Below are 27,569 nucleotides of genomic sequence, written 5' to 3'. Positions count from 1 at the left end.
ATCTTATTAATTCTTACATTTCAGTCACTCCCGCGGCTCAGCGTGTTGAAGACATTTGCGTTTCGATGATCGGCTTGATCATCGCGCTAATCATCACAGCCCTTCTGGCACTTGTGGCCGTTGCTGTGGCGGTATCTTGCTGGTTGATGGCCTACAGAAGACGACCCACAGTAACGGGACCTCTACCACATCCACCAGAGTTTCCAAATCCACTATTTGCTCATCACGAACCGTCCGAACCTTCACATGATTACATGACATAAGCAGATTAGGAGTAGATAAGAGAATTTGTGATGTCAAAAGAAGCGTTCAAAAAACACACAAAACAATGACAAAACTGTGAATAGAAATCTTTGAAGCAACGAAAACTAACGATCGAAAGTAAAAATTTTAAGCTAGATTAATCACACAAGAGACAATGTAAATATGAATTTGTATGCCTCAACAATACTTTGGACAGGGTCACCAATTTTTTTACAAACCATCGGTGCTCTAAATTCAATGCAGCGTGCGTTCTGTACTGTCCACCGGTTCTGCCGGATTTGAAACAACCGCACAATATCGATATTAGGATAACACGTTTTTATAGATAGTTGAAGAATACTGCCGATTTCAGCGAAGATTGAGACTCCAGCTTACTCCTAAGTCAGAGCGATCGAAATCGATCTTTGTTGATCACACCATGTAAAAAGCATATCCTTACGAGTCGAGAAACTTGACGAACCGGAGCAAACTTCAACCTCGTTAGAATATAGTAGATTCAGCACAACTAGCCTGTGACGTCTTTGTCTCGTTTCTCGGCAATTTCAAATCGATCTGACTCGGACCAAGCCATCGAAATGGATATCCTAGTGTGAAATCGTTTGGCAGCAGTATTCTTTTTGCAAGATCATCTCCTCCGTGGGTCGTTACTAGTCTTTTATTTATATTAATGTTATTATTGTATTTAGTAAGAGATGGATCAGCTTATCCCAAAATAATTCCCTGTTCCTTTTTCTAATCATTTCTAGATACAAAATTTTCTATTAAGCTATCAAATGTTCTCCAATTGAAACAATTTCTCTCCCTAGTTTCCTTATATTTCGAACTACAAATGAAATCCTTCTGTGTGAACTTCAAAGAGTCACATCATTTGAATCTATGCGTACCCTATCGGAAGCTGAACACTGATCAATCATTGTTGACAGTGTTAAATGCAACGTAAATATAATTGTTTTAGTTGTAATTTATTAAAAATTTTATAATTAACAAATACAAAGCATATGAACTCGACCTGCGGAGGATTTGTAATAGAAGAAAAAAAAACCCTGAGAATTCCAAGTTCACCAGCAGTCCCCCTAATGTTAGGTAAAAACACAAGAATGCAGGAAATGCACAACGAAAAAAACGCGAAAAACAGAAACGAATTACAATACGAAAGAAAAGCCTCTTAGTCATTTTATAGCTAATCTATCCTGTTAAAGAAGCCTATCGAAACCGTACGAGATTCATACGACCTACCATCTATCTACCAATACTGCCATCGATGTTTGCCATCATCAGGCGGATTATCGCGGAAATATAGAAACCAAACATTCGTAATCAGCCTGAATCCCACAAAGGCGAGCAAAGATGTGGAAGAAGCAGCGAGCTTCCACAATATTTGCTCCCTTCCATGGAGCAGCCGAGGTTACGGGTGTATCGAAATGAAAAAATATGAATTTTATAAAATTTTAAACAACAAAAACTGCTACCAATACTATTGAATACTGCCTTTCGATAATACTGCACGCGTCCACAATTACAGGTGGAAAACTGTTCATTTTAAATCTTTTTCGCTTCGTTGTTTCGTACACTTTAACTAACAATTTAAATGTCACGCCGTCTCCTAGAGACAAACGAGTGACGAATGAAAGGTCATCAACATCTTTCATTTGAAATAACAAATCTTAAAAATAAAAAATAAAATAAACACTATCGGCTTGATTCCTTGTACGGCTTCTAGTGCCGCGGTATTTAAATTAATTCTACACTACTTTAAAACTAATAATAAATGTCAACTTTTAAGACTGGATTAACATTAATTGAAACAAAAAAAAAAGTTTTGAGGCGACGATAGTTCTTCCAACTCTCTTAAAAAGAATTCAAAACGGTAAAAACCAAGCAGATTTGTTTGAGCAAAGCAAAAACTATGTACATCAAAATTCTATCGATTTATTTAGAACACACTGTTCAACAGCGTAAATGCAATCTATTTTCCTTTCAGTGTAATATTATTTTTTATCGACGACATAAAATGTAAAATTCTTGTGAACAAAATGCATGCAAATGTCACCTCAGAGGAAACGTTAATAAATATAAAAATTACAAAATACTAATGAAAAAACTTGTTTCATTCATCTGTGAAAAGCTATCGAACCGAAACTTTTGCATCACCTTCCCATCATAATTTTAAAGTTTAGAGAAAAACGAGCGACTATGCAAATTTTCTGATAAATCAAATAATCAACTTAAATTAATAAAACTCAGAATGGAGCTTCAGAGGTCGCATTTCCGATTAAGAATATATAGCTTTAGGATTCGTATTGGGAGTTCAAGTATATAACTCACTGGCAAGTTAAACCTACTTTAATCTTAGGGGCCCAACCCCTGTTTAAAACTCTAAGTCCTGACCACTTTAAGTTACACCACAGGTTACACTTAGGCTTAAGCTCAGGGAAACGTGGGAAAAAACTTTACACAATTGAATTTACTTCAAGTCTCAAGATTTATTTAATTACATAAAACTTTTACATTAAATCTCAGTGTAATTTGAGCTAAATATCAAAATATACAGGCCGTTGTTCAACCAATTATATGCAGGAGAGATAAGGGCATAATGGCCACCTTAAGGGGGAGTAGGGTCTAACGGGTAAAAAAAACACTATTTTCACGATTTTTTTCTAGAGCTTCAAACAAATGTATTCAAATTTTTTGCATTATACAAAGCATTGTTGAAAGAACATTTAGTAAATTTTTCGTAGAAAAATGTTGAAAAATGAGCCGGTGATGGAGCACTTTCGAGGATGCCTTTTAGAAAACAGGATTTGCGGTGGACACTGTATCTCAGCACAGAATCATCTGAAGTCAAAAAATCAGAGCAAAATATTTTTAATAGATGTTTTTCTCGACCCCAACGTTTTTATTTAACTTAAAAAAATTTTTATGAAATTTTTGTGGCTGTTTGAAGTAAAAACTACGATTTTTCACGAAAAAATCCGCCATTTTTTATCTGTAGAAAACAGCTATAATATGTGAACTACATAATTTTTTCGTGTTCAAACACTAAAATAGTCTATTTCCTAACTGGCTGGAACTTGAAAAAGAAGATAAAAACGTTTCGGAATGCATTTTAAAAAATTTTGCCGAAAACCAATGTTCCACGGATTTTGTGTACAGCTCTAAAGGGTGATACGGTCAAAATTTGGTCAAGGGAAAACGCGTGTAAATCGTTGAAATCGTTTATTTAAAAAATCAAATTAAATTTCTTTTTCAAGTTTAATTAGTATAAAATTCAGGAAAAATATTCAGTTAGGCTTCAGCTTTTCTAAATCCGAATTGCCGGGCCTTACGCTTAACCCCTGCCATCAGGTTTTGTACAGCCACCTTGTCCACCTTCTTCGCCGCAGAAAGCCAGTTTGCCTTGAACTACTGCTCGTCCTTGGCAGTTTTTTTGGTCTTCTTTAGGTTCCGCTTGACAATATCCCAGTATTTCTCAATTGGGCGGAGCTCTGGCGTGTTGGGAGGGTTCTTGTCCTTAGGAACCACCTACACGTTGTTGGCGGCGTACCACTCCATGGCCTTTTCACCGTAATGGCAAGATGCCAAATCCGAAACAATCGTGTTTCTTCAGGAAAGGCAGCAGACGTTTATTCAAACACTCTTTCACGTAAATTTCTTGGTTGACAGTCCCGGAAGCTATGAAAATGCTGCTTTTCAAGCCACAGGTACAGATGGCTTGCCAAACCAGATATTTCTTCGCGAACCTTGACAGTTTCATGTGCTTGAAAATATCTGCTACCTTTCCCCTTCCTTTTGCCGTATAAAATTCCTGTCCCGGAAGCTGCTTGTATTCGGCTTTGACGTAGGTTTCGTCGTCCATTACCACGCAGTCAAACTTCGTCAGCATCGTCGTGTACAGCCTCCGGGATCGCGCTTTGACTGTCGTATTTTGTTTATCATCGCGATTTGGAGTCACTACCTTCTTGTAAGTCGATAGCCCGGCTCGTTTTTTGGCTCGATGCACGGTTGTAGACGATACACCCAGCTTATTTACGGCATTTCGGAGAGAGAGGTTAGGGTTTCGCTTGAACTACCGGCAACTCTCTGTAAGTTGCTGGGTTTTCTCAAGATTATCTTAAAACACTTGCTTTAACTTTAAGATCCAAATCGAAAGAGGCCGGATCATTTATTTCGATCGCTAAGGAAACCTTCGATCTCTTCTTTTTATGATTTCTATTTACAAATCTTTAATGTTGGTATACATCCATAACAGCTGATTGCTTGCACGCTCATTTTTCAGTTTTCATTTATGCCTTACGCACTTACAATTCTCCCTTCTTTAGAATAAAGCTTAATAATTTAATTCAATTCAAATCAAAATTATATAATATAACAAAATAATCACACGAAATCGAAATTTGCGTGAATTTCATCTGGCCATTATCATCGGTGCGAGTGTTGCCGCCATCGGGAAGTGTTAATTATTCCCCCGACAAACCCGAGTGTGGATAACGTGGTAGCTGTTGCCGTTGGTTCCGGTGCTGTTTGCCGTGGGTAGCAGGATACAGGACGTCTCGGTGGTTCGATCGTTTACGTCAAGAGCGTTATCAGCAAATCAACTAGGTCGCCATCTTCTTCCAAAGAGGACCACGTGGTTGCTGAACAATACAATACATGCAATTGAAAAGTGCAAGAACCTTTGTAAGTCTCTTTTTCATTTTTTCTCTATTCTATTATCTATTATTTTCCCTGTACATATTTTGAACATTGATTGCTTCGGTTATATTTTAAACACGGGCGACATTCGTGTTCCCGTGCAAAAATATGAACGAAGGCGGGGGGTTAAACTCGTCATCGGTGGACGAAGAGGAAGCCATGTACGAGAATGAAGAGCATTTGGAGGATTCAGATGATGCTGGTCCCTCAAGTGCTAATCATTCTCGTACGTCTAATAATTCTTCATCACCCACAGTTGACAGTGTAGCTCCTCGACTCCGAACCTACACAGATGGTATGTCTTTTTCTGGGCCATGGGTGGTTTTCATCCGGCCCAAAGCTAACGGCAAACAGCTCAATGTAGTGCAGATCACTAAAGATCTGGCGAGGTGGCCCTCCGTAACCTGCGTAACGAAGGTGCGACCAAATAAGTTGCGCGTTGTCGTGGACAATCATAAATCCGCTAATGAAATTGTTGCCAGCAAATTCATTAACTTAGAGTACCACGTCTACGTTCCGTCTCGAAACGTAGAGATAGAGGGCGTGATCTCAGAAATGAGTTTGGAGGCCGGGTACGTTAAATCCCACGGCGTTGGTAAATTTAAGAGCCTTGATTCGACTTCGGTCGAAATCTTGGATTGCCGCCAACTCAACACTACCACCGTCGTGGAAGGAGTTAAAAAGTACTCGCCTTCATCCTCATTTCGAGTGACCTTTGCGGGTACCGCCCTCCCTCACTACGTCTTGATTGACGGAGTTTTGAGGCTTCCTGTACGGCTCTTCGTGCCTCGCCCAATGGAATGCAAAAATTGCATTAAATTGGGGCATACAGCTTCTCATTGTTGCAGCAAGAAGCGTTGCCCCAAATGCGGGGAGGTTCATGGGGAAGGAGCGTGCTCAGCAATAGAACAGAAATGTGTCTATTGCGGGGGCTCACCCCATGACATCTCCTTGTGCGAGGCATTTAAGAGCCGCTGGGATAGTCAAAAGCGCTCTTTGAAGGAACGTTCAAAACGTTCCTATGCCGCTATACTAAAGGGCGCGGCGCCTCCGACTCAACCGCAGTCCAGTAACATTTTCACGGTGCTGCCAGTTGATAACGAGGATACAACAGATGAGGAGAATCCATTTATTTTTGTAGCGAACTCACGAAAGCGTGCTAAAACAAACACCAAGACCCCCAAGATTCCGAATAAAATCCCAACAATCAACCCTCTAACCAACATCACCAAGAAAGCGTTTTCTGCAGAAAAGAAGAAACAAATTCCTCCTGGATTCCGAGCGACCTTTTTACCACATAATAAATCAACAGCAGCGGTGACTCCAAACGCACCCATTATTGATGCGGTTTTACCAGAATCAACTCCTCAACCGGGACTTTTCAAGTTTTCTGACATCCTTAATGGAATTTTTTCGTTTTTCAACGTACCTGAATCCATGAAAAGCATTGTTAGTGCAATGCTTCCTTTTGTAAAGACACTTTTGAAGCAATTGATGCAAACTTGGCCCCTTCTTTCAATGTTTATCTCTCTCGATGGCTAATTTACGCCGAGAGGTCGGAGATATCACTGTTCTACAGTGGAATTGTCGTAGTTTAATCCCCAAACTGGATCCGTTCGAATTTCTTCTTCATGAAACTAGTTGCGATATTTTTGCCCTTTCCGAAACATGGCTTTCTTCTCAATCAAACATCTCCTTCCACGATTTTAATATTATCCGTTTGGATCGCAACGATTCTTATGGAGGGGTGCTTTTGGGGATCAATAAGCACCACTCCTTCTATAGAATCCACCTCCCTTTATCAGGAGGAATTGAAGCTGTTGCTTGTCATACAACTATAAGAGGTAAGGACTTATGCGTTGTCAGTTTGTACTGGCCTCATAGAGTTGCAGTGGATCGAAGTCACCTAGAGGACCTGTGTTCAGTTTTGCCTGAACCAAGGTTGATCCTGGGTGATTTCAATTCACATGGAACTGTCTGGGGAGAACAAATTGACGATAGTCGTTCTACTCTTATCTATGACATTTGTGACAGTTTCAATTTAACAATTTTGAACACGGGTGAAAAAACACGGGTACCTAAACCTCCTGCAAGACAAAGTGCAATTGACCTCTCACTCTGCTCAAACTCAATATCATTGGATTGCCAGTGGAAGGTAATCTCTGATCCCAATGGTAGTGATCACTTGCCAATCAAAATTACAATCACCAATGGGGCCAGTACTTCAAATTCAACAAATATGGCATATGACCTTACAAGACACATCGACTGGAAAAAGTACTCGGACGAAATAACAAATGCCATTGATTCTATGAATGTTTTACCTCCTTTGGAGGAGTACCACTTTCTTTCACGTTTGATCCATGAAAGTGCACTTTCCGCTCAAACAAAACCCATCCCAGATGCATCTGTTCTTCGAAGGCCTCCAAATCCATGGTGGGACCAGCAGTGTTCCAAGCTTTATAAGGACAAATCAAAACCTTTCAAAGATTTTCGAAAACATGGAACCCTCGTCCTTTTTGAGTCATATGTTTCCCTTGAAAATCAGTTCAAAAAATTAATCAAAGGGAAAAAAAAGGCGTATTGGCGAAATTTTGTGGGTGGTTTATCACGGGAAACATCCTTGAGTACCTTATGGAAAGTTGCACGAAGCATGCGTAATCGATCATCTACAAATGAAAGTGAAGAATATACACATAGATGGATATTCAACTTCGCACGGAAAGTCTGTCCAGATTCTACACCTGTGCAAAAAATAATCCGGAACGTGCCTTCGGATAGGTGTGGTCTAGATTCCAGCTTTTCGATGGTCGAATTTTCACTTGCCCTCCTCTCTTGCAACAATTCAGCTCCGGGAATTGATAAAATAAAATTCAACTTGTTGAAAAACCTTCCGGACGCCGCTAAATTTCGCTTGTTGAATTTATTTAATCAATTCTTGGAGAACAACATTGTTCCCCAAGAGTGGAGACAAGTAAGAGTTATCGCTATCCAAAAGCCCGGAAAACCAGCGTCCGATGCGAATTCGTACCGTCCAATAGCGATGTTGTCTTGTATACGCAAATTGATGGAGAAAATGATTTTGTTTCGTTTGGATAAATGGGTAGAAGCAAATGGCCTCCTTTCAGATACTCAATTTGGGTTTCGAAGGGGCAAAGGGACAAACGATTGTCTTGCTCTGCTGTCTTCAGAGATACAAATGGCGTACGCAAAACGTGAGCAAATGGCTTCAGTGTTTCTAGACATAAAGGGTGCTTTTGATGCTGTCTCAATAGAGGTGTTGTCAGACAAATTGCACTCCCGGGGTCTGCCTCCTCTTTTGAACAACATCTTATACAGCTTGCTTTGTGAGAAACATCTGAACTTTGCTCACGGAGATATTGCAGTTAGAAGAACCTCTTACATGGGCCTCCCGCAGGGTTCATGCTTGAGTCCACTTTTGTACAACTTTTACGTAAGTGACATCGACAGTTGTCTCTCTGAAGGCTGCACTTTAAGACAACTTGCAGATGATGGCGTAGTATCTGTAACAGGTGATACTGAGTTACATCTGCACAGACCTTTACAAGATACTTTAGACAGATTGTCTTCCTGGGCTTTGGGGCTTGGGATCGAGTTCTCTCCAGAGAAAACGGAGTTAGTAGTTTTCTCTAAAAAACATAGACCAGCTCAACCACAGCTCCAATTTCTTGGCAGAACGATCACTCAATCGAGGTGTTTTAAGTATCTTGGGGTTTGGTTTGATTCCAAATGTACCTGGAGAGCACACATTGAGTATCTGAAAGGAAAATGCCAACAGAGAATCAATTTTCTCCGATCAATCACTGGCACCTGGTGGGGAGCCCATCCAGAAGATCTTTTAAAATTGTATCGAACAACTATTCTTTCAGTGATGGAATATGGTAGCTTCTGTTTCCAGTCGGCTGCCAAAACTCACCTCATCAAACTCGAGCGTATCCAATACCGTTGTCTTCGCATCGCTTTGGGCTGTATGCCCTCAACGCACAACATGAGTCTTGAAGTTTTGGCAGGAATACTCCCTTTGAAAGATCGATACAATCTACTATCACTTCGGTTCCTCATCAGGTGTGAGGTCATGAACCCATTGGTGATCGTTAATTTTGAAAGGTTACTAGAGCAAAATCTTCATACCAGATTTATGTCTATATACCATGTCCTCATGTCAATGCAGGTAAACCCTTCTTCGTACTCTCCAACTCGTGTTTTCAGCCCAGACTACGATAATTCTTCTGTCCAGTTTGATTTGTCTATGCAGCAGGATATTCGTGGAATCCCGGATTCGCATCGCCCACTTCTGATTCCAAAAATTTTCGAAGCTAAATATAGACACGTCGATGCTGACAAAATTTACTTTACCGATGGGTCTCTAATTGAGGAATCAACGGGATTTGGAGTTTTCAACGAAACAACTAGCGCATCTTACAGTCTCCAGTCACCATGCTCTGTATATGTTGCAGAGTTAGCAGCTATTCACTGGGCCTTGGAGAGCATCGCCTCACGGCCTGTTGGGCACTACTACATTGTAACGGATAGTCTAAGCTCAGTTGACGCAATACACTCAATACGACCGGGAAAGCACTCGCCGTTCTTCCTAGAGAAGATACGGGATATTTTGAGTGCTTTAACAAGACGTCGCTTTTCAATCACCTTTGTTTGGGTTCCCTCTCATTGCTCGATAGTGGGCAATGAGAAGGCAGACTCTCTGGCAAAGGTGGGGGCGACGGAAGGCGACACGTATCCACGTGAAATCGTCTTCAACGAATTCTACTTCTTGGTACGAGGGAACTCTCTTGTCAACTGGCAGCGCAAATGGGACGAGGATGAGGATGGTCGGTGGCTCCACTCGATTATCCCAAAGGTAAGCCTTAAACCCTGGTTTAATAGATTGGACCTGAGTCGGGATTTTATTCGTATATTTTCCCGTCTCATGTCCAATCATTGTTCCTTAGACGCGGTACTCTATCGTTTTGACATTGCTGGCAGCAATTTGTGTAGTTGCGGCCAAGGTTACCATGACATCGAGCATATTGTTTGGTCGTGTGAGGTCCATCTTGTCGCCAGAACGAATTTAATAGACTCCCTTAGGGCCCGAGGAAAACCACCTAATGTTCCAGTGAGAGATGTACTAGCTGTGCTAGATTTGGACTATATGTTAGAAATCTACCTTTTTCTAAAAGCTATCGATCTTCGTCTATAATTTCTTTTTTATTTTCATATTTCCCTTTCTATCTTCCTTTCTCCTCTCACAAAGTGTTAAGTTAAGAAATCAATTGTAAACAACCAAAATCGATTTTGGCTCCTTAAAGCCTGAAGGTATGAGCCGTTTCAAATAAAGAATTGTTAAAAAAAAAAAAAAAAAAAAAAAAAAACAAAATAATCTAAAAGTATACAAAATCATTTGCTTTTAAAATTTTCCTTCTTCTTTCAGATCTTCTTACGGCCACTGAATGCGATGATGACTCTTTAGGACCCAGGATAAGTTCGCTGCTCTGCAAATGTGGTGCCCCTCTTGACGTCGACGGTTGAATTTCAGAAGGCGAAAATCCATGAAACGCCTCATCTTCGGACTCTTCTCGATGCCTTTTGGATATCCTTGTGCTAAAATTTGTTGCTGAATTATCCTGAGCCTGGAGCTGAAGCGCCGCATTGCGCCTTGGTTCAGTTTGCGCTCTTTTGATCTGCCCCCTGTGGGCCGAGATCACGTGCGCTCCCAGAGCAATCTGGAAAACATTTTGAGACAATCGCTCAATTAAAATTGCATTTAACCATCGCTCTATATTTCGTTCGTTTGGATTTCTATAGAAAACCTTGTCTCCTCTTTTGATACTAGAAAAAGGATCCGATTTCTCTTTTTCGTAAAATTATGTATAGCCAAAACCTTCACTCACTCCTTCTGTTCGATTTCCAATCTGGTTATCGTCTTTATTTGACATCGATGTCAGTTGCATTTTAAAACTATTCTTCGGGTTTGTCAAATCTAGTAAGGTTTTCGGTTTATATTTGAAAATTCTTGCCGATGGAAAATCTTCCCCTTCCGACAAGTAACTATTCCTGTAATTAAAAAGGAAATAATCGAGTCTATCATGTATATCCATATTTTTCATTTCTGAATCCAACCAGAATTTTTTTAAAATATCCTTCACTACTCTCACCAGTCTTTCAGCCTGGCCGTTACTTTGTGGATGATAAGGAGGACTTTTGTATACTTTGATTCCTTGCCTCTCCGTTCAATTCTCAGCAATTTATTTCTTCCATGGAGAGGCAAGGAATCAAAGTATACAAAAGTCCTCCTTATCATCCACAAAGTAACGGCCAGGCTGAAAGACTGGTGAGAGTAGTGAAGGATATTTTTAAAAAATTCTGGTTGGATTCAGAAATGAAAAATATGGATATACATGATAGACTCGATTATTTCCTTTTTAATTACAGGAATAGTTACTTGTCGGAAGGGGAAGATTTTCCATCGGCAAGAATTTTCAAATATAAACCGAAAACCTTACTAGATTTGACAAACCCGAAGAATAGTTTTAAAATGCAACTGACATCGATGTCAAATAAAGACGATAACCAGATTGGAAATCGAACAGAAGGAGTGAGTGAAGGTTTTGGCTATACATTTTACGAAAAAGAGAAATCGGATCCTTTCAAAACACGATTTCCATACATGACCCATCTCGCCACAATAGTTGCATTTGAAATTTGCATAGCGGCCTTTCGACTTGAAACGGCTTCCTGATGGTGATCTGTTGAACGGATTATATCTTTCGGACCTACCAAAGTCCCGACTTCGTGACCTGCCTCTAAAAGTTGATCTTCTTTCTAGGCCTCTTGAATCCCGTCGTTCCTGTCTATCACCTAACCTAAATTTTACCGAATTAATATTCTCTGCATCCATAAATCGGTCGTTATCTAAATTCCTTTCGGAGCTTTTCAGCATCCTCTCAGTCGTCTTCAAAGTTAAATTCTCTTTATTGAACAACCTTCTTCTGAGATCTTTATCCAGGACCCCCATTACCAGCTTATTCCTGATGGCTCTGTCTCGGTAGCCATCAAATTCACACGCTTCAGTCAATAGCTTAACCGCCAAAATAAAATTTTCATTTGATTCGTTGGGTCCCTGCTTTCTGTTAATAAATCTGCAATACGCATGCAACTCCGAATCTTTCTTATCGTATCTTTCCTTCAATTTCTTAGAAATGTCCTCATAGCTTAAAGTTTTTAAATCAACGGCCGGAAAAAGTAGCTTTATCTCATCGAAAACTACCATGCCACAAAAACTCAGAAAAAGATCCTTCTTCTTATCTTCCGCAATATTATTGCATGAGAAGAAATATTCCAATCTTTCTATATAATTAGAGAAAGACGTTCCCGGAACATACGGGTCAATTGTTCCAAACATGGCCATTGCTTTTTCAAATAAAACAAAGCCAATAACAATAAAAATACAAAAGAATGCAATCCACAGAATTGGTTGAAAAAAAAAACAATGAAAATTGTCAAATAATAAAAATAAAAACTGTAAAATAATCACTCACCAACTAATAAAATTTCCAAAATTTTTTTCACAGCTCAACACCAAATCCAATGCAGTTAAAACAGCACCGAAAATACCAGACCTTCCAAAAAAACAATCAACAACGCCGGCGTCCTGGCTGTGATGGACGGCGTCTCCAATGGCGATGGGTGGCGTCGACAATGGCACCTTAAAAAAACAAAGGCTGCTGGTAGCGTCTAAATTCGACCGACTACTCTGCCAAAGAAACAACCAAATAAAATAAGCTTTTTAGTCACTAGTCAAAACCTCTTAATCAAATTTTAATTAGTTAACTAGTTAACTGTGCACCCAAAAATATTGCAAAAAAATAGTTTTCACTCGAACTTACTATCAAACCATCAACACTTCTTAAAATTTTAGTTCGCACTTCAGCTATTCAATCCAACTCGGATCACTTAAGAACTTACCAACTTTTCCTCGTTCGCCACTGTAAGTTGCTGGGTTTTCTCAAGATTATCTTAAAACACTTGCTTTAACTTTAAGATCCAAATCGAAAGAGGCCGGATCATTTATTTCGATCGCTAAGGAAACCTTCGATCTCTTCTTTTTATGATTTCTATTTACAAATCTTTAATGTCCATAACAGCTGATTGCTTGCACGCTCATTTTTCAGTTTTCATTTATGCCTTACGCACTTACACTCTCTTTGTCGTCTCAGCGGCTTCCGGTTTTCGATTTCCCCCCGATCTAGACTTCCTGGCTGTCGACAAACGTTCCCCAAACACTTTAATTACATTTGTAACGGTTGATTTGGCAACTTTTAGCGATTTTGCCAGCTTCGCGTGTGAGTAGCTAATTTTGATACGCTGCTCTTCTTTCTTGGATGGCATTTTGACAACTGAAGAGTGAATTCCAAAATCAAAATAGGAGCAACATTCTACATACACACACCTTTAAAATGAGGGATGTTCAGGTTTTTTAAATGCAAAATTGAAAGAAATACGTCAAGTTGACATTGGCCAAATTTTGACCGTATCATCCTTTATGTTCCATAATGTTCCAGTTTTAAAATTTTCAGCTTAATTATTCAAGTTTTCAAAATTCCAAACTATTCCATAGTTCACAAAAATTAAAAGTTTCATCTTTTAAATTCTTCACGATCAACATTTTTTTAAATTCAATTTTCAAAATATTCAAGTATCAAACAATTTCAAATTTTCATGCTTTCCCAAACCTGAAAAGATCAAATTTTCCAGTTCCCAATTTTTCTTTTTTTTTTATATTTCGTGTCAAAATCAGAATAAGAAAAATTTTATTCTAGTAAATATTTGAAATGAAGATTTCAATAAATTACCAAACTTATTACACGTGACATACAAACCATTTTTTTTTTTTTTTGTTAACCGCACAATGTTCGTATTCAATTAAGTTAGCTTGAAAATTGCAAATGAAAACATTTAGTGGTATGAATAAGGTTTAGCAATTGCTTCGGTAGCTTTTACTTTGCTCGAAATCAAGCAAAGCAAAAGCCCAAAGCATTTGCTTAGTTTGGTATGAATAAACATTTGCTTAGCAGATGTGTACTAAAGTCTTAGAACATAGCTTTTGCTTCGAAAAAAAGAGCTATCCAACTAGCAGAATCTGAAATTTTCTAAAGTAAAATGAAAGAAGACGATCAAAAAATTGAAAAGTACGACTAAAATAGCCATGAAATCGACGGTGCGGGTGGTGGGTGTAAGAACGAACGGAAAAATTTAAGTCAATACATGCTCGTATGTTGATGTTTAAAGAAAATTGAATATTGACAAACAAAAAATGGCCTAGCTTTTTAACATTTATCATAAGCTCTCCCACACGTTTTCGGATTGGGATAATCCAATATATAAAAAAAGGCAATAGGCGCGCATCTTAAGTTAGATGTTTTTTTTTTAATCTTTGAATTATAAAAAAATCATATAAATTTGGGAGATCGGAATTATGTTTTAAATTATTACAACTTTCTTCCAACTTCAAGCCAATTGGGACTTCTTCCACTGTAGCCGGATTTTTTTAATTTGAAATATTTACTTATTGATTTGTGTTGTTTCATCTTAGACGAATCATTTCATACAACGACAGGAATATGAAAAAAGTTGGGTTATCACTTCGACTGTTCTTTATCTATGTTGAAAATGCCTTTTTAAATTGTATTGAAGTGTAATATTGCTCATTTTATAAATTCAAGACGTTGTTGAAGAATTTGTTTATTGGAAAAGTCTGCTACCAAGCATGCTTAGAAAATAAAGTAATTGCTAGGAGATTTCTCGAGCGATTGCTTCAGATTTGGGCTTTATTCATACCAAACTAGCTTGTACTAAAAGTAAAAGCTCCTGACTGAGAAAACAGCTGTCAGAAAAAACTTTATTCATATCAACCGAAGCAATTGCTTTCTGCGACTGCTCGAATGCTCGATTTAGTTTAGCGAAAGCAATTGCTAGGGTTTTTTCATACCACCTATTGATAGAAATGTATTAAGCCTAGTCCACACTAGGCAACTTGGACTGCGATTTCGGTTGCTGAGACTTGTTTATGTTTACATTTGAATTCGTCTCGTCTCATGTCTCCCGACTAGTATGGGAGACCTTCAGCAACCAAGATGTAAACATAAATAAGTCTCAGCAACCGAAATCGCAGTCCAAGTTGCCTAGTGTGGACTAGGCTTTAGCATGTATGTATTAGCATTAGTCAACCGCTGGTTGCTTATTTGTTTGCTCCGTGGCGTAGAGGATAGATAACCTTCGAGTCTTCTAAGCCAACGGTCATGAGATCAAATCACGGTCACGGCATACATAGTACACTTTCTGTGGGTTGGTGATTCTTGCATTTGTAAGATGCTAGCCATCATATCCTCGGAAGATGTGCGCTTTGAATGTAAGATGAATCTCTACGAGGAAACATCAAGTTTCATTGAGATCCCTACGTGTTTGTATTTGTTTTTAAAATCTTTCAATTTCACTGTTTTTCCGAATAAAATCGGTATTTTAATGAATGCGATGTAAATTATTGATAATGTGTTGAACAAATTGAGAATATACAGGCCATTTGTTATATAAAATGAACAAAATAAATACAAGCTAATTTATAAACATTTAGGAATACTTCCGATTAAGTTATAGTAAGTAATGAATTAAAGGACATTTCTCTTAAATAATGCTGCTATACGGTGAAAATTAACAAAATAGTTTATACATATATTATTTTGCGTTACCTGGTTTTTGAGTAAACTTCCATCCGGTAAATATTGTTGTCACGACATCCGACGAAAAAGGAATCGGTTGCCAACAACGCCACCGGAGTTGAAAAAACTTCTCCCTCCAGTTTCGCACATCCGACAACTTTTCCTTCGTATGTGAGAGAAACCAGATTGACATATCCGGCCGTGGTGCACACCAGAGCAAGGTTGTTTGTTACTAGCACTCCCGAATAAATGGGAGATTGAAGTTTACTTTTCCACTTCAAGGATGGTTCATTATCCGTAGTTTTCCACTGATAACAGTAAACGTGCTGATCATGACACCCAAAAATTAAATCAATCGAGTTAGGGTGCTGCAATATTGTCGGTGTAGAAAACAAATTTGCTTCAATGGGAATGTTCCATATCTAAAAATAAAGTTTTTATCACTTAAAAGAATGACCCTTTTTCATAACACATTACTTCTTTCCCACTGGAAGCGCTTAAACAATGTACCAATCCTCGAACTTCCGCTACGGCTAATATATCGAGAGGCTGATGATAGGCAATGTTGGCAAAAACTGGAGAATCTAATTTAAAAATCCATCTACTACACCCATCATTTACTGACAGACATGTACAGGTACCATCAAGAGTAGCGACGAATATTGTTCCATTGCCAAGATACGTCGACCTAGATAAAATGCCCTTGGAACCGATTTTTTGTTTCCAGATTGGAGAACCTTCCTATAATGTAAAAAAAATAGTAAGAATAGGTTAATTTAAATTTGGATTACACCTACCTTATCAAGGGAGAACAAATTGAAATCAGCACCATAGCTTCCATAAAAGATGCTGCCGTCAACTACCACTGCCTGACTTTTAATCATTCCTCCTGAGTCGAAACTCCAACGAATTTTCCCGGTCCATAGCTCAAAGCAATACATGAACCCATTGTAGCATCCCACCAATCCAAGTTCTTCATCTAGAGTGGTAACCGGGCTTTCTACTCTATCCGGAAGAACGAGCTCGGACACAAGAGTTTCAGACTCAGCATCAACTTTTAAAACAGCAACTTTGTGCGAATGACTCCCTACGGCCAACAGTATGTATTTTTTTGAAACAATTATCGTAGGTGTGGCATCGATACATTTCCCAAGATCATAAACTGGCTTTGCCACAATCTTCTGCGAATTCACAGAAAACTCTGTACAAATTTCTCTTGAACTAACTGCCCTAATGGTTCTGAGATAGCCTAACACTGCTTCTATACTAATCGATTGGTCCAGCAACATACCCATAAGATCCCGTGCCTTGAGGTGAAAGTTTTCTTGAATATCGGTTACTATTCGAAGAGCCTGGATTGACGTTCCACCGAAATCAATGAACGATTTGTCTAGAACAGATGTATCGAATCTCACTCGTTTGGTGTCAACAGAGTTGCTCGAGAAAACCCCGAAAAGATTGGAAATCTGTCGTTTAAACCAATATTCGATACATAATTCTTCCCCTCGTTCGTTCATCATTTGCAGAAGCGCTCGTCTGTCGATTTTTCCATGAGTTGAAAGTGGAAATTCATTGACCCATTGTAAATCATCAGGGACTTCTGCCTGGTCCAAGTTTGAGCTGAGAAATTTGCGGAACTCGGTAGTTGGTTTATCACAGCCCGTGTAAAAAAGTACTATTTTATTACTATCAGGCTTGAATACGCAACAGGTTCGAGAAATTCCTCTGTATCGTTCGGCTGTTGATTCTATTCGGGATAAACCTACTCGAACACCGAATCGCTTGATCATGTGATCGCATCTACCTACATAATAGTATCCACCATCACCACGACGCTCGACGAGATCTCCTGTTCGTCTGTATAGCTGAAATAGGCAAAAAAAATTAAAACTGAGCTTTTTGGAAAAACTATACAGAAGGTACCATTTTTGATACTTCAGTCAGCTCCCAATTTTCATCACCAACCAGGCATTTCCGTGAGCTGCTTCCAATGTAAAGTTCCCCTCGAACGTTCAATTTTCCGTTTACGATAATCGGCAAACCGGTGTCAACATCGTGGAGTATCAGTTCTATGGAAGGATCGAGCGGAACCCCAATTGGAACATCTACCACATCAAGTTCTGGCGCAAGTTTTTGGATCGTTGCCCAGCATGAGATTTCTGTTATTCCGTAAACATTAAACACCTGAACTGGGCATCCAACTGGGAGTTTCATTAGTGACCTTGGAAACGGTTCTCCACCTACGATAAGGGTTCTGTAAAAAGCATAAACATGCTTCAATTCGAGGTAAAATTTGTATTAAATTAAAAATTACACACTTTGAGCATTCTTTGAACCGTAATAATTTAAAGAGTAATTTTCTAATATAAATGTTTGCCATAATTTAAGCTTTGAGAAAAACCTTCTGGCTCGTTGCACGACATACGTGCTTGCCGACTTCATAAGCCATCTGTGAGAAAATAAAAGGATTGAAATTTAATCCTACCTCAACGAGCTTCCCGGTTCAAGGAGGGCCTTTCCTTTCGAGTCATCCATCCAGTGGCAGAAAAGCGATGGAGTTATCTGAACAAAACTTATTTTCTCTGGCAGGATCACCGATTCGAGTAATCGTGCCGGCCATAATCGAGTCCTCCGATCGGCCATTACCAAGCAGGCTCCGTTCCGCAATGCCAAAAACACGTCCAAAATAAACGGATCGAAAGTCGGTGGAGATGAAATGAAAACTCGATCCCGTTCTGTGACTTGCCCGATTCTCTCGAGGGCTTCCAAATTTGGTAGGATGCATTTTAAAGGAACTCGTACAAGCTTTGGCTGACCGGTGCTGCCAGAAGTGGCAACTGCATAAACAATCCCTGACACAGGTCGAATTGTTTTCTGTTTCAAATTGATTCTTATAACGTGAATTTTTTCGTTGAGAATTTCTATTTTTTTTAGAATTTTAAATACGTGATTTGATTCCTCGAGACTTCTGATAAAATTTTCTCTACAGACACAAATGTTGGTGCCAATCGTAGCTAAGGTGGACAGTATACTTTCTAAGTTTCTTGTTTCTGAGTAAAGGCAACAGAATTCCAATCCAGAGAGATTTATGCTGAAAAAAAAAACAAAATGCCTTTAAGAAATCTTAATGTGATTAAAACTCAAAACATAAACTAAATTATAATAAATTTATAATAGTCCTTATGTGAAAGGTTTATTTTCTGACTGACTGTGTATTAAAGAAGAAGGCGTTAATGGAATAAACTTGAAACACATTGAATTTTTTTTTAAATAATTGAGGCGCTTAGGATCAGAGGGGTGCAAGTGCCGAAATGATGATTTCGAGAAAACGGGCCTCAAAGTTTTTTTTCTAAATCAAAATTATTGAATCAATTTTTCTACTAAATTTTCGATGGAGTGTGTCTCATGAGGTCTAAAATGAACGATTCTGAAAGAAAAACCAAAGTTTTTGCGATATTTATGTTAGAACGGCGAACTACTTTTATTGATATATTTTACTTGCCCCCTTCTGATCCCAAGAATGACACTTGCACCCCTCTGACTCCAAACAATATGATAGCATCCTTTTGGAACCTGTATGTAACGAGTATTTTCATTATGATACTAGATGTTTTGTTTTTGTTCACACATTTAATTTTCTGCGTTTTCGGGCTTCAAATTTCTATGCAACTCATAAATGAACGAGGTTTGCAAGTTCCACTATCCTAATTCCCAGAATTTGTTGAAAACTTTCAATCTCTCTTTTTCCTTAATGGATACACAAGAATACCTGCATATGTGTTCATTCATTGGAATTAACTGTTTAGCTGGTCGCGTTTTCCGGTAGAACCAACGTACGCTTCCCCTTGGTTTCGTAGCTTTTTTCGCAAGATGAGTTTCCAGACTGCCTGATTTCGTTTGCGTTTTTGGGGTCTTGATGAATGGCCAGTTGACTCTCCAGGAATGGACTCATTCTCGCTAGCAACTGCAGCAGCAGACACTTAATTTTTTTTTGTTTGGTCTAATTATACCAGACCTCTTTCCTAAACAGTTATGTAAATATTCCTTAAAAGACTTTATGTATTTTTTTATAAACTACCTGTCGCAACTACTCATCTGAACTTTTCGAAGTTTCATTTTGTTCCGTGGGATAGTATGTGACATCATGATCAGAGCCTGTCGAAAACCCTGAATCCTCTGAGCTTTCATCCGAGAGATTTTTCTTAGATATATTTGCCAAAAAAATATTGTTAAGTGCGTTTTGTGTTTTGCTAAATTTGCCATAAAAAATATTTTAGAATTTTTTGTATACATAACAATGAGATTTTAATGCCGACGAAGTTACACCTGAATTTATTTTCATCACTTATCTATCTGAGGACTTTTGATTTTCCTGGTCAGAACCAGTAGAAAATCCTAGTCGGGGCTAGATGATGTTGTTTTCAACTGACAAAAATGTATACGTTCTAATGAAATCAGCCTAAAAGTATAATCCTTTGGTGTCAGAAGGGTGCAAGTGTACTTGCACCCTTCTGACACCAAACGAAACAGGATTTTCATTGACACGTTTTTTTATAAATAGCTTAAAAATATCGAAATAATTTTTCTTTTGACCTGTGTCTTCTACAGAATGTTAATCTATACTTTAACTATCCAAAAAACAGTTTATCTCAGTTTTGATAAAAAAATCACTTGCACCCCTCTGATCCTAAGTGCCTCAATTGTTGAATTTGTTAACAAATGATGCTTACCTCGTAGCAAGGTGAAGTTTACTTGAATTTAGCAGAATAAAAAGGTACAATTAACCGAGAAAATGGGGTAAATCCAAAAAAGGACTTTCTACCTCTTCGAGGTAAACTTACCTTTTTAGCGAGGTAAAATTTACCTGGATTGAGCAAAAAAAAATCTGTACAATTGACGTAAGACAACAATATTCATCGATGGAATACCACATGGATCAAGTCTGAGTGCCTTGTTATTCAACCTTTACATTTACAGTATTGCCAAAGATCGCAAATGTCTGTCAAACATCTGGTTCCATCAAAAAGGTGAATGAAATGGCTCAAGGAAATGCTCAATGTCACTGGAGCAGGCACAATTCTCTTCATCCCTATCCGAAAAAGACTCAAGCTATCATCTTCTCCAAAGCTGCTATTGTTATTGTTATTGCTATTGCTATTGTTTCCTGTGGGGAAATTATTCCGACTGGTATGTCAACTCAGCAAAAGTATCAACAACTTCGCATCTGACAACGTAGCCTGCACCACTCCAGAAATATGCAACTTGTTTCGTAACCACTTCAAAAATGTCTTCACCGATGAAACCCTAAATGAAGCTGAAATTTCTGCGGCTGTATCTAATGTGCCACTTCGTGATACGATCGCACCTCATCCGCTAATCACTCCTGCTGCTGTTGAATTCGCTTGTTCCAACCTTAAATGTTCGACTAACCCAGGCCCGGACGGCATTCCATCAATAATACTAAAAAAATGCTCAACAACGATGTCGCCTGCCTTAGCCCACATTTTTCTGCTTTCACTCCGTAGTGGCGTGTTCCCCGACGTTTGGAAGGAATCCTATGTATTCCCCGTCTACAAGAAAGGGAACAAGTCTGACGTATCAAACTACCGCGGAATCGCTGCCCTTTGCGCAGCGTCTAAATTGTTTGAACTTGTTGTTCTCGAATACTTCACGCACAACTGCTCGTCATATATATGCGACACTCAACATGGCTTCATGCCAAAGAGATCCACTAGCTCCAATTTAGTAGTTTATTCTACGTATATTTTAAATGCGCTCCAAGCACGCCACCAAGTCGATGCTATCTATACGGATTTATCTGCTGCCTTCGACAAAATCAATCACAGAATAGCAATTGCCAAATTTTCTCGCCTGGGCATCTGTGGGACAATGCTCCGGTGGCTCGAAACCTACCTCTCAGGTCGAAGCATGTCAGTTAAAATAGGAGACCATACCTCTAAACCTTTCCGCGTAACATCCGGTGTCCCTCAAGGATCTCACTTAGGGCCCTTCATATTTTTATTGTACTTGAATGACGTAAACCTCGCACTGAGATGTATGCATATTTCGTACGCTGACGATTTTAAACTCTACTTTACCATTCGTGCCCCCAAAGATACAGAGTTTTTACAACTTCAACTGGACGCCTTTTCGAATTGGTGCCGCGAGAACCGTATGGTCCTAAATGCTACAAAATGTTCAATCATATCATTTACAAGGAAGCACTCAACATTTTTCTATGACTACCACATTCAAGAAACACCTCTCAAACGTGTCAGCGTTGTGAAAGATCTAGGTGTTATGTTCGACCAACAACTTTCATTCAAAGACCATATCTCATACATTGTTACTAAAGCTTCAAGATGTCTCGGTTTCCTTTTTAGAATAACCAAGCATTTCAGAGACATCCAATGCCTTAAAGTTCTATTCTGTGCACTAGTCCGATCTAACTTAGAGTACTGCTCGGTAGTGTGGAATCCTCGTTACAACAACTCTATCGATCGTATCGAAAAGATTCAACGAAAATTCATACGCTTCGCTCTCCGCAATCTACCATGGAACGATCCTGTCAATCTTCCTGCATACGAAAACAGATGCAATCTTATTGGTCTACAAACACTGTCTTCCCGTCGAGCTGTGTCTGATGCATATTTTATATCTGACATAATTCTGGGTCATATCGACTGTCCCCAAATTTTAGAACTTGTAAATTTTAACAATAGACCCAGAAACCTTCGCTCTCAACCTTTCCTAGTTGTTCCGCATGCTTCTACTAATTATGGTCAAAATGCACCTCTCATAAGAACAATCCAAACGTTCAACCGCGTTTCATCAGAATTCGATTTTCATATCTCCCGAAACACACTCAAATGTAAATCCCGTAGAGCACTTTCATAATTATAGTTTTAAGAGAAAATTGTATTAATTGTATTGTGTGATAAATTTAAGTACTCGATGTATCATTTAGATTTAAATTGTAATCTGTTGATGCAAAAGATGAGGGTTTTTACGCGCATATGAGACGGATTCAATCTGTTTCATAAGGGCTTTTTCCCCTCCAATAAAGAATAAAGAATAAAGAATAAAGAGACAGTACTACACATCCAAGAAACAACATCCTGGGCTATGATCTACCGGAGAACTATCGCCAACGCATAGGTTGTTTTATACGCAACTTGTATTACGAAGGCGCCCCTGATTACCAAAGTGTAATGCGAAGAACGCGGATTGAGAGATCTAAATCTTCCCTTGTACCTTAAGAAACTACAACATCTAGGAAAATAATCCTGATTTATGGCACGTCTCACTGGAACCATCTCCATCTACAAACCAGATTGGCGGAATCCATGACGTTCTTCAAGCGGAAGTTCAGACAGTGATTTTTAAACGATGAAATATCAAAATTTTTTACTATGGGAACATCCATAAATGACGTAGCATTTGGGGGGGAGGGGGGTGGGTTTGACTTTGTGTGACGATGTGTGACGAGTGGGGGGGGGGGTAGGGGTTCAAGTAAAGCTACACTCAGAAATGAAAAAAATATAAATATATTATTTTTCATGCTTTACCGTGCCACTCACTGAGTTATTTCTCTGCGTTGTAATTACTGGAGATTTCTCGCCGAGAAATATCCCGGTATAATTAAATTTTATGCATTGGGATTCTTACGGAAGCGACATCTGGTGGTTGGGAAAAAAAGTTGCGACCGTGGCTTTAAAGCAAACGCTTGAATCAGAATGAATCGTTTGATTTTCGTACAAATTCTATGGTTAACATGATTGACCATAGCATACAAAACAGGTACACTTGCCCCTGTTAAGAATAACTTGCCGCTACGGATTCCATTCTTTTTAAATACATTTTCAAAGAGGATGGAATTATAATGCAGTCAAGTTAAGGGGCATTTTGCAACTGAAGTATCAAGCACGTGCTCTACCTGTTTAGCTGGGACTCAAACGTATTCAAGACAAAGCGTTTGTTTGAGAAAAAAATATCGCCGTTATTTAATTTTATGCATTGCTTCATTTCTCGCCAAGAAATGATTGTGAGTTATTATTTTTAATGGTTCCAGTTTATTTTTGTCAGAGAAATAACCGAATGCCTGAAAACTAATTATTTTAATATTTTATTCATTTCTGAGTGTACGTAGCTTTAATTAAATATCGAAAAAAAAGTCAAAATTGTTTTGAGTAATTTTCAATTTCACGCGCCCCTTGGTTGTGCGTTTTCCATACATACGCATACAGTCGCAGATTTTCTGTTCTCTCCCTCTCTTTTGAAATAAAACGTCTGTCGCCACGATCGACGCCCAACACGAGAGAGGCAAAAGAGAAGAAGTGAATGACGGTTTCGGCCTGAGCGAATTAATTAAAAACCGATTTTTAAAAATGGGGGGGGGGGGGGGGGGTATTAAAGCTACGTTATTATCTAGGGGGGGGGTCTATGACTTTGTGACGAAATGCTACGGGGGGGAGGGGAGTATAAAAAACTCAAAAAAAAGCTACGTCATTTATGGATGTTCCCTATTTAGTAATCTCTCCTAACTAATTGTACATCCTTAACCTTGTGCAACATTTATATGTTATTTTAAGGCTACTGTCATTTCAATGAATAAATTAATTTCAAATAAAGGAATTTGTGTTTTTGTTTTTAAGGGGCCGTTCACTAATTACGTAAGCACATAGGGGGGATGGGGGTGTTTCACATTTTCTTACGATTTCTTACTAGGGGGGTAGGGGGGCTTCCTAAAATCTTACGTAAGAAATGTTATATTGATAATTCATCAAAGCCATTCCACAGCCATAACCATTTTATTTTTTTTCTCTCACTACTACCTAATTTGTTGGTTATTCTTAATGGTTTGTTATTTTTTTTAATGTCTTTAAATTAATAGAAAAATCTGGTTCTATAAAATTTATAGAGAATGAATTAAAAAAACATGCCAACAAAAACCATTTAGTCACATCGCTTTTTGCTGTTCTTCATAACAATCATTTGAATTGAGAAGTTTATAGAAACTAAAGGGAAAGTGGCGCATTGTGAGACCACGATTTGAATCCAGCATATTTCGAAAATGACTTCATCAAGAAAAATCTTTAAAAATCAATATAAGGTGCTTTGGATAATGAACTTCTTGACAGGTTTTTCATAGATAGGCTATCATCATGAAATGAATCTGAACTATCATGAAATGAATCTGAACTTTTAGGCTAGTTGACAACGTACATAATTGACGTTTAACTTTTTCACACCAATTCTAGTAGTATTATTTTTTTATTTGATTTTTATGATTTTCAGTTCAAAAGCATAACAATTTTTATGGTACCTTGTGCTAACCTGATAACTTTTTTTTAATCGGAATTAAGATTCGATATTGTCAATTCGATTGTGGAAATTTTTTGAAGATTATTTTTACCTCGAGCATATAATGTTCTCTATAATCGTTTAAGACATTTAATCTGTTGTGTTGTATAAATTGTGCTTTTCAAATGCAGTTATTAAGTTTTACTTAAAAAGTGCTTTGCTATTTTTGAAAAAAACGTGTCAATTTCTCACAGAATAAATAAACGTAAGATCTTAGTAGGGGGGGAGGGGGGGTTTTGAAAAATCTTACTTTGTCTTACCAGGGGGGGAGGGAGGGTTCAAAATTTCCAAAATCGTGCTTACGTAATTAGTGAACGGCCCCTAATTATTTGATGACAAGACAGAACATAATCTTTAGTCAGTAAAGAGAAACCGGTAGAATATACATTTCTAGTCGGCGAAACCAAAAAAAGGTAAAATTTATCTAGAAATTTGCGTGAAAAACAATTACCTCTGCTTCTCGGTAAATTTTACCTTTTTTTTATTTTTCGTGTCTTTAAACAAGTTAAGCGCGAACAACCTGCCAGGAGGTTGTACCTGATACTCACCCACAGATGGCAGCAATGAGAACTGCGGAATGGTTTAAAATTAGTCCGATTGAAGAAATATTTCCCTCTGTTTGGAAGCCAGTGTCACCTATAAACTTCCGAATATTTTCGATCTCTTCCCACAGCCGTCCATAAGAAAACTGCCATCGGTTGCCTATTTTTGTATGATAAACTATGGCTTCCTTGGCAGCATTTTCCTGGAAAACTTCCAACTTAAGCATCACGCGATTTCCCAAACTATTTTCACGACACGATTTTCACTTCATCACTGATGGTTGGTTGATTGTTTACGTTCTTGAAATATTTCACAGAAACCGTACAGTGATTCCAAGGAATGAGATTTGCATGCAAAATAGTTCAAATTCTGATAAAAATGGTTCAAAATTACTCATTAATGGCTTAACCCTTCATTTCATGATTTTTTATTACTATAAAAATCATTTTAAACAGTTGGAAATAATGAGTACATCAAGAGGAAAAAATAATATCAAAGACAAGTTATCAGTTCGAATGATTCAAACCTTGGTCCAGTGGATTAATTTTAAAAAATATGTCTGCGGACAAGCAAATAAAAAAAATGCCTGAATCGAATATCAGTTTTTTAAGTTTAGATTTTCTTTAATCAATTTATTATTTTATTTACATAGTAGGGGAGATGGAGGCATAATGGCCACCTTAAGGAAAACGCTTATTTAACCATAGAGAACAGCTGTAATATGTGAATTACATCATTGTTTCGTGTTCAGACACTCAAATAGTCTATTGCCTAACTGGATGAAACTTGAAAAAGAAGATAAAAACGTTTAAAAATGCATTTTTAAAATTTTTGCCAAAAGCTGAAAACCAGTCACTGTAGAGGCATAATGAGAAACCCCCCGAGGCAGTATGAGCACCATTATTGAAGGCATAATGAGCATTTTCAGCCGGGGAATCTAGCAGCGAATTCGACTCGATGAAGTCAACTGAGTAATAGAGCTACAGCTTAACTTGCATCGTCTGACGATTTGGCCTATTGGTTAGATGTCGGAGAGGTAATCAGTAGGCTCGACTTCGATTCCTGGTCGAGGTGATTTTTTTTTCATTTATCATTCATGATCATGATTGCACTAAACGGTGAGGCGTATATAGATTCATCAAACAAAGCAATAACAAAATAATCTAGGTCTGTTTGTAGAATTCAAAGAATGAACACATGCTCATACATTATGTTTCTGGTGTTTTGTTTGACGGATGATGCTTTGATGCTATTAGCCGTATAATGTAACAATAAAAAAAAAATCAATCATGAATGGTATGTGCAAAAAAAATCTCCTCGATCAGGAATCGAACTCGAGTCTACTGATTACCTCTCCGACACCTTACCAATAGGCCAAATCGACAGACGAAACAAGCCAAGCTGTAGCTCTATTATTCAGTTGACTTCATCGAATTGAATTCGCTGCTAGATTCCTCGGCAGAAAATGCTCATTATGCCTTTATTGAAAGTGCTCTATTCGCCTCTAGTGAACAAATTAAAGTAAAAAAGCGTTTTAAAATTTATTTAAGTGAAAAATCAAAAATTTTATGATGTTGAAAATTGAGAAACAATGTGTAGATCATGTTGCAGTGCGTACATTTCAGATCAAAATGATTTAAAGGTCATAAAAGCTTATTTGGTGGTGCTCAAAAATTATAATATTTTCGTCACTTTAGAACCTTGCTGGTTATTATTTAATATTTCTGTAAAGATGAGAAGGATATTTCTTTTTTGGTGAAAAATTAATACTATGGATAGTACGCAACAAATCCTTATGAAAATTTGTTTAAGAAAATACGTACTTATGTAGAAAAAAGGAGTGCTCATTATGCCCTGGGTGCTCGTTATGCCCTCATCTCCCCTATTCTGTCTTACGACATAACTTGACGAACATAATTCCTAAAATTCACTCGGTCCATGGCAACCGTTCTCCAATTTCTCGGGCACCCCACG

General features: G+C 38.2%; 2 protein-coding genes across 21 annotated transcripts in view; one reads left to right on the top strand and one right to left on the bottom strand.

Annotated features, from left to right (window-relative positions):
* The window catches only part of LOC129743777 (uncharacterized), a 405,430-nt gene extending 403,065 nt beyond the window's left edge, over positions 1–2,365 (top strand). For all 18 annotated transcript variants that reach the window (XM_055735956.1, XM_055735951.1, XM_055735942.1 and 15 more), the window contains one exon: positions 25–2,365. In XM_055735956.1, the coding sequence (XP_055591931.1) occupies positions 25–263 (239 nt within the window). In that variant the 3' untranslated portion in view covers positions 264–2,365. The remainder of the gene's footprint in view (positions 1–24) is intronic.
* The window catches only part of LOC129743778 (beta-alanine-activating enzyme), a 60,943-nt gene extending 35,064 nt beyond the window's left edge, over positions 1–25,879 (bottom strand). Inside the window, exons 1-8 of one of the 3 annotated variants that reach the window (XM_055735959.1) lie at positions 25,601–25,879; positions 18,175–18,780; positions 17,613–17,943; positions 16,487–17,554; positions 16,167–16,430; positions 15,720–16,111; positions 12,513–12,722; positions 10,679–10,697 (exon numbers count right to left, since the gene is read on the bottom strand). In XM_055735959.1, coding sequence (XP_055591934.1) covers position 10,697; positions 12,513–12,722; positions 15,720–16,111; positions 16,167–16,430; positions 16,487–17,554; positions 17,613–17,943; positions 18,175–18,780; positions 25,601–25,821 — 3,093 coding nt within the window. In that variant the 5' untranslated portion in view covers positions 25,822–25,879 and the 3' untranslated portion in view covers positions 10,679–10,696. Of the gene's footprint in view, positions 1–10,678; positions 10,698–12,512; positions 12,723–15,719; positions 16,112–16,166; positions 16,431–16,486; positions 17,555–17,612; positions 17,944–18,174; positions 18,781–25,600 lie in introns of those variants that run through there. The other 2 variants (XM_055735957.1, XM_055735960.1) reach the window with 2 other exon arrangements.
* Between the last annotated feature and the right edge of the window lie 1,690 nt (positions 25,880–27,569).

This window comes from Uranotaenia lowii, chromosome 2 (genome assembly GCF_029784155.1).
Source record: "Uranotaenia lowii strain MFRU-FL chromosome 2, ASM2978415v1, whole genome shotgun sequence".
Lineage (NCBI taxonomy): Eukaryota > Metazoa > Arthropoda > Insecta > Diptera > Culicidae > Uranotaenia > Uranotaenia lowii.
Note: the sequence above shows the minus strand (reverse complement) of the source record. Positions and strands in the feature narration are given on the sequence as shown.